A 21,660-nucleotide genomic window follows, 5' to 3' on the forward strand; every position below is an offset into this window, starting at 1 on the left:
ACTACTACATCCTGTCCACAGACATCAGGCCGGCTGCCTTTGGACACAATAGTGGTCTTTCCTTAAGAGGCCATTCCCTGATGTTTCATTGGTATAGCATTCAAGAGTATTTGTGTCTCTCTGAGCCTCCATCTCTGGCCCTTTGTGTTTCTTGGTGAGACTACTCAGTCCTCCTCTTGTGAATGGAAAGATTTCTCTCTTGCCTCCTGCACCTGCCTCCTGAAGATGAGTCTTTCTTTCTCTGAACCTGCGAACACCCACACGATTCTAATGTTCTGCTGTACATGAGACTTCTCTGTAGTGTGGGTTGAGTAAACATAAATGAGCACGTACACTCTTTGAATCTATCGATGTTTGACTGTCTTAAACCAATAGAAATCAATCTATCGGGGCATCTGGCTGGCTCAGTAGGAAGAGCATGTGACTCTTGATCTCCAGGGTCATGAGTTCAAGCCCACGTTGGGTGTAGAGATTACTAAAATAAATAAATAAACTTAAAAAAAGAGAAATCAATCTATAACATCCCAACATCAGTCACTGGGGAGCAGAGATGAGCCCAAGAACCCTTCAAATAAGAGTGAGAATGGTTATTTACAGCATTTACAAAAGATCTTAGCAATGAGGAAAGCCTTATTGATTACTTCCCAGTAATGGTGGCAGCTTGCTGTCACAACACCACTACCACATGAGTAAAAGCATTTTTTTATTTACTGTTTATTTATTTTGAGAGAGAGACAGAGCATGAGTGGGGGAGGGACAGAGAGAGAGGGAAACAGAATCCGAAGCAGGTTCCAGGCTCTGAGCTGTCAGCACAGAGCCTGACATGGGGCTCAAACTCACAAACTGTGACATAGGGACCTGAGCCAAAGTCAGACACTTAACCAACTGAGCCACCCAGGAGCCCCTGTGTAAAGGCATTTTAATAAGCCATAAGCTGGAGGAGGGAGGGGACCTGAGAAGGAGACAACACCAACACAAGCTTTGAGGGTGAGAAGCAAACAGAGAGGTGGTAAGGAAGAGGGAAGTGAAGCTTTGTTTTCTTTTTTTCAGCATTTATTTATTTTTGAGAGAGAGAGCATGTGTGTGAGTAGGGGAGGGGCAGAGAGAGGGAGACAGAGCATCTGAAGCAGGCTCTGCGCTGTGAGCATAGAGCCTGATGCAGGGCTAGAACTCAGAAACTGTGAGATCATGACCTGAGCTGAAATCAAGAGTCGGCCGCTTAATTGACTGAGCACCCAGGACCCCTAGGAAATGAAGTTCTGAGAAGCTGAAATGCTGACCAATAAAAGGGGATCTGGGAACTGAATCCCCAAAAGGCTCAGGAATTGGAGGCATTAGCCACTTCTAAAAGGGGAAGGGATAGGGAGAAGGCTTAAAATAAGAGTTGTTGAAAAGTGAGTTTAAGAGGCAGTCAGAGCCCCAGATTCCCAATCTCTCTGCATGGCCACAAAACCACTCCCCCCACATCCTGGCAGAGCCCACAGGTGATGATGAAATGCAGGGGTGAGAAGACGCCGAGCAGCCGGCACTTGGGGGACAGGGAGGTAAAAGTAAATCTGATGTGTTCATTGGATGCTGAGACCCACAATCAGCCCTCCTCTACCACCACCCAGTCCCCTGAATGTGAGAAACCAGGCCTTCACTCTCCCTCTGAGCAGGTGATAATGGTCATTACTGGCGAAATTCCCCAAACCGATGGTACTAATGCAGTATCACAGTTGACAAACCCCATTCATGTGCTCAGAGCTTCCCATCAGATTTCTGGTTTCCTACCACTCCCCTCTGCAATCTGAGCTGATAAGGAAGGATTGCCGGACAAGATAGAAAATCCTCTAATTTGGAAGATACAGAATGTATCAAGCTTCTCCAGAAAAACAGAATAGGTAGGATGGATGGATGGATGGATGGATGGATAATAGATAGGTTTTAAGGAATTGATTCATACAATTGTGGGACTGGTAAGTCTGATATTTAAAGGGCAGGCCAGCAGGCTGGAAAATCATGTAAGAGTTGATTTTGGAGTCTTGAATTTGAAATCACAGAGCAGGCCAGCAGGCTGGAAACTCAGGCAAAATTTCTATGCTGCAGTCTTGATGCAGAATTCCTCCTTCTTAAGGTCATCAACTGGATGAGGAAGGGTAATCTGCTTTACTTAAAGTCAGCTGATTGTGTTAATCACATCCACAGATACCCTCACAGCATCATCATAGATGGTGTTTGCCCAACATTTGGGCACCATAGCCTAGTCAAGTTGACACATAAAATTTACCATCACAGAGACCAAAACAAAGAAACAGAAAAAAAGAACTTGGAGAAAACTATGCAGGAAGAAAACTTCATAAATATATTAATATCCTCAGAGAGATAAGAGAAGATATTATAACCACAAAACAGAAGCAGGATGCTCTTGTTTAAAAAACAGAAACACACACACACAACCTCAGTGAACAAAAAAAAAAAAAAAAAAAGCCCTTGGAAAACGACAGCATAAATGAAAATCTCAATAGAAGTTGTTTCAGAAGATGAGAATCTCTCAGAAAATACAGCAAAAACCCACAGAGATGTAACATAAGAAAAATAATTAGAGGAAGATTCAGGAGATCTGAGATCCAAACCATAAAACTTCCATAAAGACAGAACAAGGAAAACAAAGAAAAATAAATCATCAGTGAAACAATGAAAGAAATGTCCCCAGAGTTAAAGAACAGGACTTCCCAAAGTGCCCAGTGTTGGTTGAAATAAACCCATACTAAAGTGTATCATTGTGCAATCTCAGAAAGCTGGGGGCCAAGGGAAGAACCTCCACGTTGTCGGAGAGGAAAAGAAACCAGGCCATGTACAAACTTCAGGAACCGAAAGGGCCTGGGATTTCTCAAAGGCCACATGGAGGCAATTACTCAGAATTTTGTACGCTGCCTACCAGAGAGGGGAAAGAGTGGAGTAGTAATGTAGGGTTCAGCTATGCAGGGTCTCACAACATTGACCTCCTGTAAACCCTTTCTCGGGAAGCTACTGTGGAATGTGTCCTGATGAAATAGAGTCCGCCAAGAAATTAGGAAAACAGGTGATACCACAAACACTAGCTCCAGCCCAGGAGAGGGCATTCCCATGACAGCAGCCCCACAGCAGGGCGAGGGGGCACTATTCAGGATGAAGCCAGTCAGACCTTGAGGAAAGACTTCTCCAGGAGATGAAAATATAGAACACCAGTGAAACAGAGATAACACAGAAAGACCTAGTCCATGAAGAGTTTGGTGTTGAATTAACGGTAAGTACAGTTGACCATTGAAGAAAATGGGGTGAGGGGCGCCGAACCCCCACACAATTGAAAATCTGGGTATACCTTTTGACTCCCCAAACTTAACTCCTAATAGCCTACTGTTGACCAGAAGCCTTACCAATAACATAAACAGTTGATTAACACGTAATATGTATGTTATATGTATTATATCCTGCATTCTTACAATAAAGTAAGCTAGAGAAAAGAAAATGGTATTAAGTTCCTGAAGAAAATAAATTCACAGTACCGAACTGCAAAAGATTCACACATAAGTGAACCTTCGAAGTTCAAACCCATGTTGTTCAACGGTCCACTTTTCTGTTCACTGGGATGCGGAGCTGCTGTTGTACTAAACAGAACTTGTAGAACTGACTCCTTACTATGTGGATATATAGCTTTAATTTAAAAAAAAAAAAAAAGGAATTTAAAATGTAAGTAGGGAGAAAGAAAGTCCTTACTAATTATTCATCCCTTCTATCTCTGAGAGGTAAATAATGCCATTGCCCTCTTAGAATCTTATCTACTCTGATATTTGATATTCTTTGCAGTAGGGATATTACTATCTCTTTCCTCATGATGGGTTCAGGAGTGGAGAAAGTTGGCAAAGATGTGAAAATCGGGATCCAAATATGGGAGCTGGGTAAAGGCTGGGATTCTTCCATCTCCCTGTGCGTATGTCAAACTGAGGCTCAGTTGCTATATATTTAAGTTGCTATATATCATTTTACCTGTGCTCTCCTCATTTCCTCTCCAGGTGGGGGAGTGGGGTGGATTGCAAGTGTTCAGCCAAGGAGAAAGGGCACGGGGGTGAGAAGAGGTCTTCCAGAAGCGAACTAGCATTGTACCTATGGTAGACTTCTCCTCCCTGGAAACATCCTGCCTTTTATGTAGTCGTGTGCTGGGCAAAGCATCTTCGCCCTGTCTTTGTCCCTGCTCTTGGAATCTTGGGTGTCTCTTACCATTCTCGCTAGCATTTAGGTATGTGGTTAATTCGGTGCAATTAACTAGCGGGGGATCCAAACCGTTACTTGGCATTTTTGTGGCAAATGTGTCCCAAGTTCAAAATAACAATTTGAGGGGTGCCAGGGTGGCTTAGTGGGTTAAGCATCTGACTCTGATTTCAGCGCAGGTCATGATCTTACAGTTCGTGAGTTCGAGTCTCGCATCAGGCTCTGTGCTGACAGCACGAAGCCTGCTTGGGATTCTCTGCCTCCCTCTCTCTCAGCCTCTCTCTGTCTCTTCCTCTCAATTTCAAAAATAAATAAGCTTTTCTTTTTCTTTTTTTTTTTTAACGTTTATTTATTTTTGAGACAGAGAGAGACAGAGCATGAACGGGGGAGGGTCAGAGAGAGAGGGAGACACAGAATCTGAAACAGGCTCCAGGCTCTGAGCGGTCAGCACGGAGCCCGACGCGGGGCTCGAACTCACGGACCGCGAGATCGTGACCTGAGCCGAAGTCGGACGCTTAACTGACTGAGCCACCCAGGTGCCCCCAAAAATAAATAAACTTTTAAAAAGTAACCAATTTGAAAATCATCTTTGGAACCCGGGCCATGCCAAAGATTTGGTTTAGGAGGAAGTAGGAGGGCGCATCGTGGCCGAGTCACTGTACTCTGAGCACTGCCAGTGGCATCTGTGGCTCATGAGGTCCTCTGTCTCCTTAGGCTATCAGTGTACCTGTCTCTCACAGTTCACCGGGAGAAACTGTGAGTCTGAGATCACAGCCTGCTTCCCAAACCCCTGCCAGAATGGAGGCTCCTGCGACCCAATAGGGAACGCTTTCATCTGCAATTGCAAAGCTGGGCTCACTGGAGTCACGTAAGTGAGATTGTGCAACAGTCTTTCTCCCTGCCGCTTCTTGTCCCCAAGAAAGCAAAACAGTAAACAACTAACTGGGATAAAAGATTTACCACGAGCAGGCCAGGCAAAGGGTTAATATCTCTACGAAAAGAGTGCTTACAAATGGCTTAAATCTTAACTGGGATTATCTCTGGGTAATGGAGTTACTGGTAATTTACATTTTTTACCTTATACTTACCTATATTTGCAAATTTTTACATAATTGCCGTGTGTTCTCTAATTAGGAAAACCATTCTTTTAAAGGGAATCATCCATGACCCCTAATAATTCCAGTATCATTCTGAGGCAGACATGCTTACCCGTGTCCCCAAAAGTCATTAACTGGACTCTACTGCCTAACGTTTTATGACCATTCTGAGAAACTAAAACATACCTCTCCTTTGCATACCTTTTTTTCCCCCAAGAAATGAGGGAAATTAAAGTGTTAGCCAGATGGAAAGGGAATGGTTTAAGCTCTTAGTAAAATGCCACTTCCAACCATCCTTGATCGTTTGAGAAGTATATATATGTAATCTCAAGCAAGTGATATTCTAATTACAGATCAGTCTTATGTATTCATTAAAGCAAATCTCCCGAGGACTTTACCAGGAAATACTTAGCTGACTTTGAATCGTTGGATGTAATTTAAAGTAATAAAGCTGCATTTATTTTTAAATACTCTGTGATTCTAATTTCCAAATGACCTGGCCTCAATCTGTTCAAATTAGGGACGTTTGACTACATTTTAAAAGGTGGATTACCAAAGATATAAGTGATCGTGCCTTTTAAATGAACACATCAGATCAATTGCTGAAGCAGAGAAAAATGAAGAAGGAGAAAGAAGGTCCATGTCCTCACATAATGTTAAACTAAGAAAGAGTAAGACTCAGATGTTTTTGCCTTGTAATTATACTTGAAGTGAGTCGTGGATTGCTTTAAAGAGAATAAAATTGATTTAATTGTTTTTCATTAGAATGTTTTAATCATTCTTTCCTGATAATCTATATTAGCATTAACCTTTATCGTAAGCACAGAATCTGTAAAATACATAGATGTGTAGCCCTGTACCTACCCACCTACTCCGTATTTTGCCCACGCCCTCTAATGCACCTGTGTGTGGGTGCACACACACACACACACACACACACACACACAGTTCCCAGAGAGACCAAAAATTACAGTAACTGTTGAAGGAACATGTCAGAACCAAAGATTTCTTCCTCTTGGGAAACTCTACATAAGGTATATAGGTTCACTGCTCTTTGTCTGCAATTCTACAATCCCAAAAGCTCAAAGAAATAAAAGGGGTAAGGATAAATTAGTGGCAAACTAATCTGGTGGCAAAACCAGCCAAAACTGCTCTGAGACTATTTCTAGTCTTTATTTCTCTCACTGAGAATGAATATCCGTATGTTTTATTGTGGAAACACTGGCGTATTTGGTTATGGGTCCCGTGCCAGCGCCATGGTTCCAGCAGTGGGGCGGGTATCTGCCAGAGCATGAAAGCCATGTACTGTATGACGTTTCTAAGACTGCAAAAATTTAAATTCTGAAACGCACCTGGCCCCGAGGATTTGAAAACCAGTACCTCTCCAACAGCATCTGTTCTTTCTTTCTGCTCCTTCTCTCCTCTCCCCCACCCCCACCAGTCTTTGCCCTGCTCCCATCTGGCTAGGGTCTGGGAGCCATCCCCTTGGGAGAAATCCCTTAACGTCCCATGACAACTCAGGTCACCCCCTCCCCCCCGCCCACACACACAGAGGTGCCCAGCCACCTCCCACGCACTCGCACACCCTCACTCTGTTTTTGTCACGCTCCACGTGCCCTTTGCGCTCTGTGCTTTCTGATAAGGAAGGCGGTTGGGAATGGAGGTGCGCGCCTTGCTGTCTGAGAAGGAGTCTGTGTTTTCTCCCAAGGTGTGAGGAGGACGTGGATGAGTGCGAGCGGGAGGAGTGTGAGAACGGGGGCGCCTGCGTCAACGTGTTCGGCTCCTTCGTCTGCAACTGCACGCCGGGCTACGTGGGCCAGTACTGCGGGCTGCGCCCCGTGGTCGTGCCCAACATCCAGGCCGGCCACGCGTACGTGGGCAAGGAGGAGCTCATCGGCATCGCGGTGGTCCTCTTCGTCATCTTCATCCTGGTCATCCTCTTCATCGTCTTCCGCAAGAAGGTCTTCCGCAAGAACTACTCGCGCAACAACATCACGCTGGTGCAGGACCCCGCCACGGCCGCCCTGCTCAACAAGAGCAACGGCATCCCGTTCCGCAACCTGCGGGGTGGTGGGGACGGCCGCAACATCTACCAGGAGGTGGGGCCCCCGCAGGTGCCCGTGCGCCCCATGGCCTACACGCCGTGCTTCCAGAGCGACTCCAGGAGCAACCTGGATAAGATCGTGGACGGGCTGGGCGGCGAGCACCAGGAGATGACCACGTTCCACCCTGAGTCGCCGCGCATCCTGACCGCCAGGCGCGGTGTGGTCGTGTGCAGCGTGGCCCCCAATCTCCCCGCCGTGTCGCCCTGCCGCTCTGACTGCGATTCCATCCGCAAGAATGGCTGGGACGCAGGAACCGACAGTGAGTAGGAAGCCATAGTGTGTCTGTTCATCCCTCTAGGGTCACTGGGGAAGCTGTGGTCTGGCACTGTGGAAGGAAAGCAGGGAAAGGAGAGAGAACCCACCTGCACAGAGCACTCGTTGTGACGTGTCCTGGCATTGACTGTTCAGAAAAACTGATCTGGTTCTTACCGCATTTACAGATGGGGAAAATGAGGCTCGGAGAGCATGCATAAGGTCCCCAAGGTCACACAGCTAGCAAGAGGCAGCAGAGCGGGTGGGCCAGCCCAGAGCTGTCAGCTCTAAAACCCATGCTCTACTCATAATGGCACACCGTTGTTGGTAATGCAAGCTGTGTAATGACCTAAGTGATAAACAGAAAGCGTGTTGCTCCAGGTCGGAAGAAGAGAGTATTTCTCAGCTTAGGGTGAAGACTTGAGAGGAACAGAGGGATATTTGAAATGGACCATGGTACATTAAAGGTCCGGGGAAAGGTGGAGGGACCCAGACAATGAGAAGACAAGCAAACCGTTCTGTTCGGCTGGAATGCACGGTCCATGAAACAAGAGGGTGAACCGCAAGGCAGGAAAAGTCCTCTCCAGATAGTGGTATTTCCCTCTCCTTTAGGCCTCATGCAGCAGTATTGTAGCCAAAGGAAAGAGCCACAGGTGCAAAGCCCCTGTGGTGGGAAAGACCTTGACATGTTGAAGAACAGAGAGGAGATCAAGGTAGTTGGGGATTGGTGAGCAACAAGGGAGAGTGAATGCATTTTAATGGCAACATCAGTGCAGGTCTTTAAGCAGGTGAGTGACATGATCGAACTGACATTTTTAAAAGATGGCTCTGGCTGATCCATGGAGACCAGACTAAGAAGGACCAAAGAGGAAAGAAAAGATGCATGTTGGGGTAGAGGGTACAGGGGAGGCTGCTTTCAAATGGAGCTGGAGAGCATATGCAGCCCCAGAGGTAAGGGCATCTTTGTAGAGAAAGGGGGAATTTCTGCTGTGTATTCAAGCATAAGTAAGATTTGGGTAGGAAACTATTGGAGAGGGCCTTCCAGAAGCAGGAAGCAGCTTGATGAGTAGAAAGGGCACATGAGGGTTACCTGACAGGTGTCTGGCTGTGTTATTCAGGAGAAAGGTGAGGCTAGAGATGAAAGTTTGGACATCATCTGCATGCAGGGTGATTGAATCTCTAGGAGGGGTGAACTCGCTGAGGGAACAAGAACAAAGAAAGGATGGTCAAAATGGGCCTCCAAAAGAATTTGGAGATGCCTACGTGTGGGAGGTGACAGAAGGGAGAGGCCAGGAAGGGACAGAAAAGAGAGCAGAGGAAGACGACAGGGCAGCTATGTGGAAGCCAAGACCATCAATAAGGTTAGCAGGGTTGAGTACTGTGAAACCATCAGGAAAGACACAGCCTTGAAAACACAATATACTGTACCTGACACCTGGAAGATTCTTAGACATCAGAAGATATTTCAGCAAGTCATCAGGACAGAATCCAGAATGCAGACGTTAAGGACGAAGAGATTTGTTGAGAAGACAGAGGCAGCCCATGCCACCATCAATGTATATTGGGTCTCCTTAAAGCCTCACACATGCCCACATGGGCACCCAGGGGGAGGAGGGGAGGGGTGAAATGAACAGCTTGAGAACAAGGAGCTAGTAAAAAGAGGGGTGAGGACTAGGACCTGGCGCATCCGGACACACAGCCTGTGCTCTTACCAACACCGCTCCTGGGAGCTTTAGCAGGAAAGAGGGAGAGAGACTCCTGATGATCGAGGAGGGGGCTTCTGTTCTTTTTAGGGCTGCCCCAACCACACTATCTGCTGATTCTGCCTCTCTGTGAGACACTCCTATATTGTCAGTCATTGCCCTTGGATTTTAGTCATTCCCTGCCAAATGATCTGTAGAGTTAGTCTTTAAGAAAACCTCACCAATCCACCAGCTATTAGAAAGGCTCTTTTTTAATTTAACAATGAAGAAAGAGGAGGTTGAATAAAGGAAGTGGAGAAAGAAGTTACATACACGGCATTCACCAGGGTGGATCATTTGTTGTTTCCTTCCTAGTGTCCGGGGTTAAGCTGAAGGGCCTCACTCTGTGCTTTTCTGAGGCACACCTTCGTATGTTTTTGCGGTGTGGCTGTTGGGAGGCAGATTCTCTCAGGCGTCTCTCTCCACTCACATCAGCTGTTTATCCACCTCATCGTTCTGCTGTGGCTTCAGCGTCTGACAGCAGGTGTGGAGCCCCAGTGCCCGATACTGACATCACCTTTTGTGGAAGAAACAGTGATTTCTGCACTCACAAAGAGGGACAACTGCTCCCTCAATCACAAGTCACCGTCTCTTCTTCCCATCGTGTTACGCGATGATTTGAAGGTTTTCCTGGTGACCATTTTTCCTCCACTCGCTTCATAACGTGACAGCTTTATTTACAGAATCTACCTCAGGCCAAAACTCACATTTCCCCCCGAAGTATTGTTGTGTTTTTATTGAGTAGATTCCCTTCTTTGTTAAGCAAGGCAGGGTTAGCCAGCGAGACAATCTCTAGGCGACTAATTCATTTTTTACTTGACAACTTCAAAATACGGGTTGTTTTTATTGCTTCCTTTAGTCCATCAAATAAGAAAATAGCCCTGTAGTGTGTGTGTGTGTGTGTGTGTGTGTGTGTGTGTGTGTGTGTTGTTCAGGCTGTCTTTGCATAGCCAAAAGGAGGAAGTGTGTAGATAAGAGCACGTCCACACTGCTGGCTGCCCCTCTACCACACACAGTGCAGAACCGCCGTCATTCCCAAAACCAATGTGACGCTGCCCTCTAGGAGGCGAAGCTGAGAAAGCCACTTGCTCCCCAGAGATGGAAGTTTGGATGAATGGAATGGCATTCTTGCCTATAAAATATTTATACCCCTATTTTATAAGTAATCTCATTTAACCTGGTGTTGACACCACGTCGGTTCATGTAAATGATTTAAATTAACTCTGAATGGCAAAGAGCAACACAGCCACTTCATCCTGCCTTCAACTCTTCACTTAGTCGCCTCACTTTGAGGAGGGAACAGCCACTTTCAGCTGTCAGCTCTTTGCAAGCTCATTTACCACGGGTTAAGGGTTCCGAATCCATAATGTAAATCACTTGATTGACAGACCTTTGCCCCCAGTGGCACAATCAGTTTTCTATTGTGGAGCTAAATTATTTTCTCGAAGCAAATGAAAGAGCTCTGAGAAGTGAACTCTGGGGGTGGGAAGGCCAGAAATACGCACAAGGTAACCAGTGTCATTTCTGCTTTCTCTCCGGCTGTCCGCAAAGACAAAGGGGTTGATGATCCGGGAGAAGTGACCTGCTTTGCAGGCAGTAATAAAGGCAGCAACTCTGAAGTTCAGTCTCTCAGCTCCTTCCAGTCAGATTCTGGCGACGACAACGGTAAGCAGTCTGTAGATGTGTTCCCCTAGGTGGGTTCTGCCTTCTGTGTGGGCGGTCAGTGGTGACCCGATCATGGACTCGTGAGCGCGTTCATCAGCGTTTTGGTTGACCCCGCTGTTAGAGGTCATTGCTGAGGGAGGACCTATTGAGCTGCAGCTGTGGGCAGGCCAGGGGTCCATATCAGAGGGTGACAAAATTCCCTGACCTCTGATAATGCATCCTCTGACTTTTTTTTTCATAATGGAGCCACCTCATCCCAGATGACACTCTCTAGAAAACTGACTTTTTTTTTTTTTTAATTTTACTACTGGTGATCTCTTCACTCTTCACTGTATATCCAAATTCCCCATCATGAGAAATTAGGAGTAAGACCTCCTTCCCACACACCCTCATTCCATGGAAGTGGCATCCTATTTCACTTGAATTCTCCTGATAATCATCTAGGGTCATGGGTCTTTGGAGTATCTGTGAATACTGTGACTATGGACCAGCTCCTTAGAAAAATGCACATACACCCAATACACCCAATATGTCGCACAAAATTCCATGTGGTGCCTGGACCTCACTGACACTCCAGAGCTGCTACCACTACCTGTTGTGAACTTACATTCACGGAGAGGGTACCACTGGGTTTTCTGAGATGAGGAACCAGCTTTGGAGGATGGCTTGGCCTCTCCGGGCCAGGAGATGAAGCAGAAATGGTCAAAAAGCAGTGAGAGCTCACTATATAGCGGTGAATCAAGAACAATTTCAAATGGTCATCCTCAGAGACAGTTAGCATTACCGTAGCCTACACCTCACTTCATTTTCCCATAAATAAGCAATTGGCAAAAATGTAATATTTATTAATTAATGTAATCATACAACCCATAAACCCATGCTGAGTTTCTCTTATGTGCTGCACCCTATGCTGGGTATTTTGTACCCAGAAGTACAAGATGAAAACAACATAGTGTTTACCCGCCCTCCCACGCAGGTAAATATAGGAACAGGTGAGCTCCAAGGCTATAGAAGCAATCTTAGAAGTAAAATAGTCTACTTCCATCACCCTCATCCCCAAATGTCTTCCACTCTAATACCCAGCACTCCTTAGAGGTGCAGAAGCCTAGTGTATGTAACTGCTGGGATAACAAACCATAGAACAGTGGATCTCTTCTAACCATCTTCAGAAAGTCAAGGGCACGCCTCCAGATCTGTTTGCCTTTATGCTTACTCTTTCCCTCATCCCAACCAGAAGATAAGTTATTGCTGGTTTGCATTTTTTAAATGTGTATTTATTTTTGAGAAAGGGACAGAGCATGAGTTGGGGAGAGGCAGAGAGAGAGAGGGAGACACAGAATCCAAAGCAGGCTCCAGGCTCTGAGCTGTCGGCACATGAACCGTGAGGTAATGACCTGAGCCAAAATCAGACGCTTAACCAAACCCAGGGGCCCCTGGTTTGCATTTTAGAGAGAAGCACCCAAGAACATACAGTTTCCAAACTCCAGGCAGAGCTCCAACATGATACCTGGTTGACTATGCTCACGGGCTCTGCTATGTGTGCCCTTAAGCTCACACATTTGGCCTTTCCTGCTTAACATTCTGGGTTGGTCCAGACTAAAGGGTGTGGTGTTAGGAATTGTCAACAAGTTAATTTTAAGCAGGATCACCTCTCCACGGGCTGCTGCCGTCAGGTGCTAAATCAACCCGTGCAGATCACAGAATTCCCCTTCCCAGATTCTAACTATTTCGGAGGCCAGACACTGACTTCTGTTCATGCTTCACTGGTAGAAGCTGGGCTCTGGATTGTTCTAGGCTATCAGTGGCATCATGTAGAGTGTGAAGCCTTCAATCCTGCAAAGGTTGTCCTCCATCACTGGCATTTGGTTTGGAGCAGCATGGCTGACCAACAAATAATTATCCGTGGGAATAGAGAGGTCCTCCCTGGAGAGCCTTTGGGAGTTATTAATGAGAAATTAGCATGAGCTTGACGAGCCACTGCCTTCCTAGATTGATTTCGCCGGGCCATGGGGTGTGAATTTGTGATCCAGCAATCCCTGCCGATCATGCCTTTCAAAGGCCTAGCCCCGGATTTGCTGCTGTTTCCCTTCTGTTCCAAGTACTGGGAGTCCCAGGACTCCCAGATAAAAGTGTCCGCTGGAGCACTGCCTAATGGACGGACTGGGGAGCCTTTGGGTGTTTGCATGCCACGTCTTTGTTGTTGCCATTGTTGTGAAGAGAAGTTCACTTGTATCTGAAATACGTGACTAACCTGAAACTGTCCTTCCCTTCCCCCCATCTTCTTTTCCTGGCCACAAGCATCCATTGTGACTGTCATTCAGCTTGTCAACAATGTAGTTGACACTATAGAGAATGAAGGTATTTACTTTTTTCTTCAATAGCATTTCTTTGTGTAGAGTTATCCTTTTGGAAATAGGGCTTCCTTGTTACTTGGATCTAGGGGTGATTTTAATCAACTGGTAACTGAGGGGACACCGGATGTTTCTTTAGAGATTGGAGTGAATTTTACAATTTTGAAGGAAAAAAAAATCTAGTTCATAAGTTTTTAAATAGTTGGGGTAGTCTTTTTTTTTTTTTTTTTTTAATAAAATCCCTTCTAAGAGAAGAGCACCCAATCATCTGGAATCCAGATTGCTACTAAATTCCTTCTTATATTCAACATGTATCCAGTGAGCACCTATTATGAGCTGGAAATACTTAAGGTCTCATTCAAAGCTATAATCCTAGGGGGATTGGTTTCAATCAGGTAACTTTTATCAGTGACTTAATACAATTGGGGCCAGGTATAGATGGGATTTATCTTTTTGTTTCCTAAATAACAATGAGGAGAAACAGGAGCATGTTTTTTTTAAGTCATCTAAGATGTTCTGTTTTACCCTCTTCACATGGCTTGGATTACCAGGTTTACCTCTTACTTTGTATTTAAACAGTGTCTGTCATGGATCAAGGACAAAACTACAACCGAGGTGACTCTGCCATGACCCCAGCATCACATTTACTTAATGCCTTTTGAATTGCCGAGTTTGTTCTTACTGTGTCTCTTTGCCTCCGTCTTTCCTGTTTCTTTGATCTGAATTTTGCATGTTCCAGGTGTCTTGTGTGCTTGGCATCGGGAGGTGAAAGCCCCTCCAGCATCCCACCCCCAGCCTCCCCACTGCGCGTGCAGTTCATCGATGTGCAATGCATCTCCCTGCCTTCTGTGGACCACAGTATGGCCCATGTACCCCTCCCTCTGGGAGCATGCTGCCAGCCTCGCTCTGCATTTAGCGTGTGGAAAGGAAGAGGGAATAGAGGGAGGGGGTGCTGGAACTATGTTTCCTCAGCATGCCCTGGCTGGCCGTCCCTTCTGGCATGGCTGAGTGTGAGGCCTTGCAAAACCAGGCACCATCTCTTACAGTCGCCATCCCCTCATTGTCCCAGGGCCAGAGCATGGCTGGTCCCTCATAGAACCCTTGTAAGGAGCATGCACTTGACCCCCGGCATCTCAGGGTCTCTTGGATGTCAATTGCATGTCAGGTCCCCACTCTGCTCCTTTCCGAGCCCTGCCGCGGCTCCAGACTGGAGGAAATTAACTGTCACCGCTTTTGTCCCACAGCCTACCACTGGGACACCTCTGACTGGATGCCCGGGGCCCGCCTGTCGGACATAGAGGAAGTGCCCAACTATGAGAACCAGGAGGGAGGGTCTGCACACCAGGGCAGCACTCGGGAGTTGGAGAGCGATTACTACCTGGGCGGCTATGACATCGACAGCGAGTACCCACCCCCCCATGAAGAGGAGTTCCTGAATCAGGACCAGCTGCCCCCTCCCCTGCCAGAGGACTTCCCAGACCAGTACGAGGCCCTGCCCCCTTCCCAGCCCGTCTCACTGGCCAGCACCCTGAGCCCGGACTGCAGGAGACGGCCTCAGTTCCACCCCAGCCAGTATCTCCCTCCCCACCCATTCCCCAACGACACGGATTTGGTGGGCCCGCCTGCGGCCTGTGAATTCAGTACTTTTGCCGTGAGCATGAACCAGGGCGCAGAGACGGCCGGCCCAGCAGACAGCGTGTCTCTATCCTTGCACAATTCCAGAGGCACCTCGTCCTCGGACGTGTCGGCCAGCTGCGGCTTCGACGATTCCGAAGCAGCCATGAGTGACTACGAGAGTGTGGGCGAGCTCAGCCTCGCCAGCCTGCACATTCCTTTTATGGAGACTCAGCACCAGACCCAGGTGTAGACGGCGGCGGGGCGCCGTAGCCCTGTCTGTGGCTGAACCGCGGAAGGAGGCTGGCCGGGCTCGCGTCTCCACGGCCTGCAGCAGGAAAGAAACACATTGTTTGCCGCTGGGAACTTCTTCACAAGTCCTGCTGTCACGGGCAAGCTCCACTCCAGCTGGGCAGAAAGAAAGGCTCCGATTGTTTCTTGGGGGTGATGGAGAGCCTTGCAGTAGGTACCTGCGTTCACAGCCAAGACTGGGCACCGAGTTTCTACAGGGCGAATCAACTCCACCCGTTGGGTTATACAGCCTGTCTTGTATGGCTTTGTGCAGTATTTGGGACCTGGAAAGGGTTACGGCAGAGCCGGCAGTATTAACGACTGGCAAGCAGAAAGAGGCATTGTTGCATGTAATTTTGAGCCAATGGGGGGTGGGGGGTTAAAACAGTAGTTATGATGGTCAGAAAAGTTAGTCTCTTAGGCAAAAGAAAAGAGAAACAAATATTAAATAAATAAAAAAACAGACAAGAAAATGGGCTGAAGCCTTTAAAATCAACTCTATTTTTCTTTAATAAGCTGTCCAATTTTCAGCTATAAAATTAGGTTTGGGTAATATGGTTTGTATGCTTAGTTATTTTTGTTTGTTTGTGTTAAGCATCCAATATAATATAGTTGGGCTTTATGATCTTTGAGAAGGGTATCAGTGGAGGGAAATATGAGGATATGTGGGCTCGCTTTTGTGGGTTGGGGAGAAGGTTAACAGTGTTCACACATTAGAAAGAATGTGATTATCTGTTTTGTGTTTTCCAGAAATATTCCTGGCTCTCGCTACAATTTTAATATTGCTGCAGACATTGGCCTTTGTTCTGAGAATCAGGGAAGAAAAAGAAAAAACAAAAGACAAAAAAACAGACAAAAGGTGTACTTTAGCGCATTGTTCTCTAGAATGAGAGGTATTCAGAGGTTTAAGCAGAATTCAAATTCAGGAGGAAAAAGGGAAACATCCTTTCAAAGTTTTCAGCTGGATAATCACAATTCTTGCTAATGCAGACAAAAATCGAAGTGTTATCCTAAATTGGTAGCATCCTCACTATAAATGCAATTATGTTTGGAAAAGGAGAAAGTAGATTAGCTCTTGTGTACAAATTATAATAGTGCGTGTGTCTGGGCCTATGTACAAATATGTGCTTGCACTCAATAAGGCTGCTCTTGAGGAAAGCTGACGTGAAGAGTTTAGGATACAGATCGTGTTGAACACCCTGCCAGCAAGGCAGGTCTTTCAGTTTCTCCGATCTCTACAATGTCAGAGAAACGCAAAATGCCATATTTTGCTCCGGTTCAGTTAACTTTATTTTGGTACCGCCATTTATATTAACTTAAAACAAAACTGTGCTTTTTAAACAATAATATTTTGTTATCATTTTCCAGAACTAAACTCTTATTTGAAAAATGTGTAATGCTTGATCACACCCTGGGGTTCTCCTCTCTTCTGACACGTGGGCTTGAGCCATATGAGTTTCCAAAATTGACAGGAGAATCATTCCACCAGAAATAGAATAACCCAGTACTCGAAGCTTAAAGTTACCAAGTTGACGGACTTTCCTCTTTCGCTTCAATCAGATTATGGCCACGTGCACAGTGGCCGTGGTAAATAAATGCACATTTGCACTAGCTGCTTCATGAGCAAATCTCTGTGTCCACAGTTTCTGGTGACATATGGCATTGGTGTGTCAATTGTACTGTCCTGAATCCGTGTATCATCCACTCAGACACATCTTTAGTTGCTTCAGTTGTGTTTAGTAGGAGTCAGTGTTGCTGAAGTTCATTGTAAAAAAAAAAAAAAAAAAAAAAAAAAATTCCTTTCCATTCCCAAGCTTCCTGAGTACATGAGACACCTCACAGATTCCTCGGCTTTTCTCCTCTTCCCGTCTCTTGGTCAGACCTACTCGTGGAAGCATTATCCGCACTGTGGTCTTGAAATAAATGAATTTCACTGAGGCTGCTTTGGAGAATAAAGTCTTTGGTATTTTTCTTATAGAAGAAGCACATTTGCAAGAATCACGGAGAAAACGATGAACTAATGGTCTAGAATAGAATCACCGCTACACTGTTAATAACGCAATGACATAAAAACCATCAAAGTAAAACCAACAATTCATTTCTTGCCCCCAGGAAACATTACAGCGACATTAATGCCGACGGCTCACTACTGCTTACCCAGCATCTCCTCCAGGGAGAATGCCTGACTGACACGGTAATGAAGGAGTAAATAGATCTTAATGCAGTCGTGAAGTCACCCAAGAAAATTGTGCCCACTCTTTGCTCTGGCCTATATAAAATACCTCTTTCTTCAGCATATCTTCCCCTGATTCTCTGCAGCTAAATGTATACCACACGAGCATGTGTTATGTTGTGATTCATTACCTTTAAACACATGGCATCTTTTCCCTTTGGGGATAACTGGATTTCCCTGTAGGTTACAAAATGGTTTGTAGTTAGGCCAATGTGGAATTAGGTGGGGTGACTGCTGATTCAAAGAGCTGGAAGGGTCCTTAAAATCCGCTTGCCTAACCCCCTTGTTTTATAAAAGAGGAAACATGGCTGGAGAGGCGACGAGACTTGACCGAGCTCACGCAGGAAGTTAAGTAGCTGAACAGGGACTAGAACGCATCATTCTGCCAAGATGCTTTCTATAGAACACTGCTCACCACTAACCTTCCTGGGATATGGTATCTGCCTGCTTCTGTTGGCCTCCCACAATCCTGCTTTGGAATACGCTAGAAAAGAGAGTTCATGGAAGCCTTAGGATCTCCTCTTGCTTGCAGCCCCCCTAGGAAGGATGCAGTTACAGAATTCACACTTTTCTTTGGACACTTATCAAAATGCTGCTTTTACCAAATGAATGTTTTCTAAAGTGAAGCTGGAATGATAATTACAGAATGGAGCTCAGACCAGGCATCAATTATAGTGAAACTTTGATTATAATGTTACCTACTGGATGCATTTTTGTTTTTCTTTTCTCTTCCCCCCTACCAGTCCTGATGTTTGTTCCTGCCCCCTCCACCATGATGAACCACATGGAAAATATGTAAGCCAGGAAATGTCTTTCCCTTTTTTCTAACATGTATGTGCTACCTCCTAGAAGCCATTTTCCATAGCCTGTTGTAGGCACTTTATCTGTATTGCACACATTCTGGTTAGGTTGAAAGCAGCTAATGTCATAGCATTGTCGTAGCAGAAGCGATGGGGCTGTAAAAGATGAGTAATGTACGTGTTGGTTTGCTTTCTTCTGCAAGTATTTTGCTGCTGAGTTCCATACCGTGCCAGCTTTCCGTTTACTCACGTCCTGCCCATTCGTGAAATGCCATTGTCGAAGACCCAGTAGTAGCAGTTAGAGCAGGTCAAGTCTATGCATTTGAGGTTTACCCCGTCAGACAATCAGTTTGAAGGCCTGGAAAGGGAATTTATGATGCATTCCTGGAACGTGTCTGGAGCCGCCCTTGGGAGTCACCAGTGCAGACTGGGAAAAAGCTAGTAAAAGATCTATACCACTGGCCAACTCCTACTTCTTCCCACCCCCACCCCACCCACTGCCCCTACTAATGCCGTGTCTACGTCATCAAAGTCAGGGGACTTGAGAAAAGAGATCACCACAGTGAATCGCACAAGATGCAGAACTCACCTCCCTGGCAACGAATTCAGGAAGATGTAGCGTTCGTTTTGCAGGGGCTGTCCAGGTAATTGTCTGGTTTTTCCCCACTGCTGCCCTCCCAGTGCACGGATACTGCTAACGTGGTTAGGCTTTTATGTTTCATGTTTCTAGTTTCACACCATGAGAAATGGAGGTTCGAAGAGGCCCTACTCCAGAGTCCTCATTTTGTGTGGTCTGTGAGAAGGCGGTTATGTGTTTATGCTGGTTTTTGTCCCGCGACCTTCAACTGCACATTATTCTGGTGGAAATCCACAATGGCTTTAAGCTTCTGGCTGCGTAATTCTAGGGTTTAGAGTCACCATTTGTGGATTTGGCATCAGTTACTAGTTAGCCAGCTGGCTAAGAGGTAGGAAAAGAGTAAGATTTTCTTTCCTTATGTAATAATGAAAAGCAATAATTACAAGTATGTAATAATACACAAAGGCCATAATTAGTCTCTTCCAGTGTTGGAGATGCACTGGAGAATCGTACAGTCATTCGAAGCGTGTTGGGACCCATTGGTATGGACCGCAGCACCCTTCCGGCAAACAAATACCTGAATTGCTACCACGTAACAACTCTGAGCCCATACTACTGCATTTGGGGAGGTGACAACCATGTTCAGGAAATGGAAGCAGTTCTTTTTAAGCACTGTATCAGAGAGATTGTCTTGTAAATTTACCTGTTACAAACAGGCTGGTTTGTAAAAGATGTATGTTTTGGTGTTTCAAATGTTTATAAAATTGTATATAATGGTTTCAATTTTCCAGGCTTTTGTAGATACTGTATTTGATGCCTATCAGGATGCTTTAATTTCGGGGGGTCGAATATAATTCTAAGTCACCCATGCTGTTGGTCTGCCACTTTTGAGATAACCACACACACACACACACACACACGCACACACACAGGATTTTAGATTTGCAAATGATGTTTTTTAATCATTTCAAAATGTACTGTAATCTTTCTTTGGTTCTACTGTTTTCATTTAACTTTCTCTGTTTCCAAGAAGATGTTTGTAATTGACATTTTTTAAAACAAATGTGTTTTGCCCAGTTACTAAATACCTGATTTTTACGTCATTTCAAATTCAGATGAAGTATGTCATTTCTTTACATACACGCACGCGCACTCCCCTGAACTTGCACACATCACATACCAAACCTTATGCAAAGGGGGAAGCTAGCACTTCAAGTGAATCTTGTCCCTTACGGAAATGGATTGTTTCTGCATATATTGCTGTTGGCAGTATTCAGTCTTGTGTTCTTTTTCTAAAAAAAAAAAATTAAAAAAAAAAAAGAAGAAGAAGAAGAAAGAAAGAAAGAAAGAAAGAAAAACAAACATCAGCAACAACAAAAAGACGGCCAAAAACAAAAACCACAGAAAAACAACCCAACAGTGTACAGGTTTGTAATTGCCAAAATTTGATGGTTAAAACACGTTTTCAAGTAAAAAAACAAAAAAATGAAACTAGCAATTGTGTTGACCCTTTTTAAGTGCTTCCTTTTATTCGCCTCCATTACTTCCATTATTCGCCTTAATTACTCATGTGGAACTCAGTCATATTTTGCAGGGGATGGCGTTTTCTTCAGACACTTCTTATCTCCAGAGAGACTTCCACTGGTTCTGGGGCACATGTGTTGGAATCCTCTGTAGCGACTTACTGGACACATACCCTGTAGGGATTTTCCCTGGTGAGAAAGAACACAGCCCTGGAGGCTTGGAAAACAAGGGCCATTGAGCTCCACCTCTGCAGAAATACCTCCTAAACACCTCCCCACACCTTCTAGACAGCTTCTCCAGTACTTGTCTCCCTAAACAAAAAAGTCAAAAACTTTGGAGCACAATTAGTACTTGAGTTTTCCTCCAAAAAGCTCTTGAAAATTTTCCAGAGTAAACGTCAAAATATATACAGAAGTTGAGGGATTGGGCAATGAGTTTTTGTTTCTGTTTTGTTTTGTATTGTTTTTCAGAGCGAGAGACCAGGGGGGACAAGAGTGCATGGGCAGGGGGAGGCACAGAGAGAGAGAAAGAGAGAAAGAACGAATCTTAATGAGGCTCCACGCCCAGACCCGGTGCAGAGTCTGTCATGGGGCTCAATCTCAAACGTGAGATCATGACCTGAGCCAAAATCAAGTCGGATGCTTAACGGACTGAGCCGCCCAGGTGCCCCTACAAATTGATACTTTGAAGAGGAAGTGACATTACAAGAAGTTAGCTTGCAAGCAGCAAGGACTCCAGAAGGGGAAGGGCACTCTCTGCCTTGCGTTGGTGGGGCAGGGCTGGGGCCTCCTGGCAGAAGGCCCTGGCTGAACCCCAGCAGCAAAAAGGCCCCTTCCCCAGCCCCAGGGGCTCTCGCTAGATGCTAGAGTGGGTCCTGCCTACGCCTGCAGCAAAGTGCCCACCCCACCCCTACCAGAATCCTGGAGCCACTCAGCAGGGTGGGTCCCAGCTTGGCAGCCAGGGTCTCCTTACTGGAAATCCTTACTGTGCTGGCAGAGTTAGGTGTACTGAGATCCTCTGGTTCTTCGTGCACCCCACAGTGGTGCCCAGGAAATACTGAACCACTAACTGGGTAAAAGAAGGGTAAAAGAAGGCAGTTTGGTGCACTGGCCACTTCCTCGTTACAAATGCTCCAATCATGGCTGATTTGAAACTACTAAGGTAATGTGAACAGGCTTA

General features: G+C 45.6%; 1 protein-coding gene across 4 annotated transcripts in view; it reads left to right on the forward strand.

The window, feature by feature from the left end:
• FAT3 (FAT atypical cadherin 3) overlaps positions 1-20,071 on the forward strand; it is a 674,764-nt gene extending 654,693 nt beyond the window's left edge. For 2 of the 4 annotated variants that reach the window (XM_086678557.1, XM_086678554.1), the window contains 6 exons: positions 4,945-5,098; positions 7,036-7,691; positions 10,978-11,091; positions 13,390-13,449; positions 14,022-14,057; positions 14,687-20,071. In XM_086678557.1, coding sequence (XP_086534683.1) covers positions 4,945-5,098; positions 7,036-7,691; positions 10,978-11,091; positions 13,390-13,449; positions 14,022-14,057; positions 14,687-15,309 — 1,643 coding nt within the window. In that variant the 3' untranslated portion in view covers positions 15,310-20,071. The remainder of the gene's footprint in view (positions 1-4,944; positions 5,099-7,035; positions 7,692-10,977; positions 11,092-13,389; positions 13,450-14,021; positions 14,058-14,686) is intronic. The other 2 variants (XM_086678555.1, XM_025928002.2) reach the window with 1 other exon arrangement.
• Positions 20,072-21,660: the final 1,589 nt, after the last annotated feature.

Source organism: Puma concolor, chromosome D1, assembly GCF_028749965.1.
Source record: "Puma concolor isolate L17-30 chromosome D1, mPumCon1.1.hap2, whole genome shotgun sequence".
In the NCBI taxonomy this organism is placed as follows: Eukaryota; Metazoa; Chordata; class Mammalia; order Carnivora; family Felidae; genus Puma; species Puma concolor.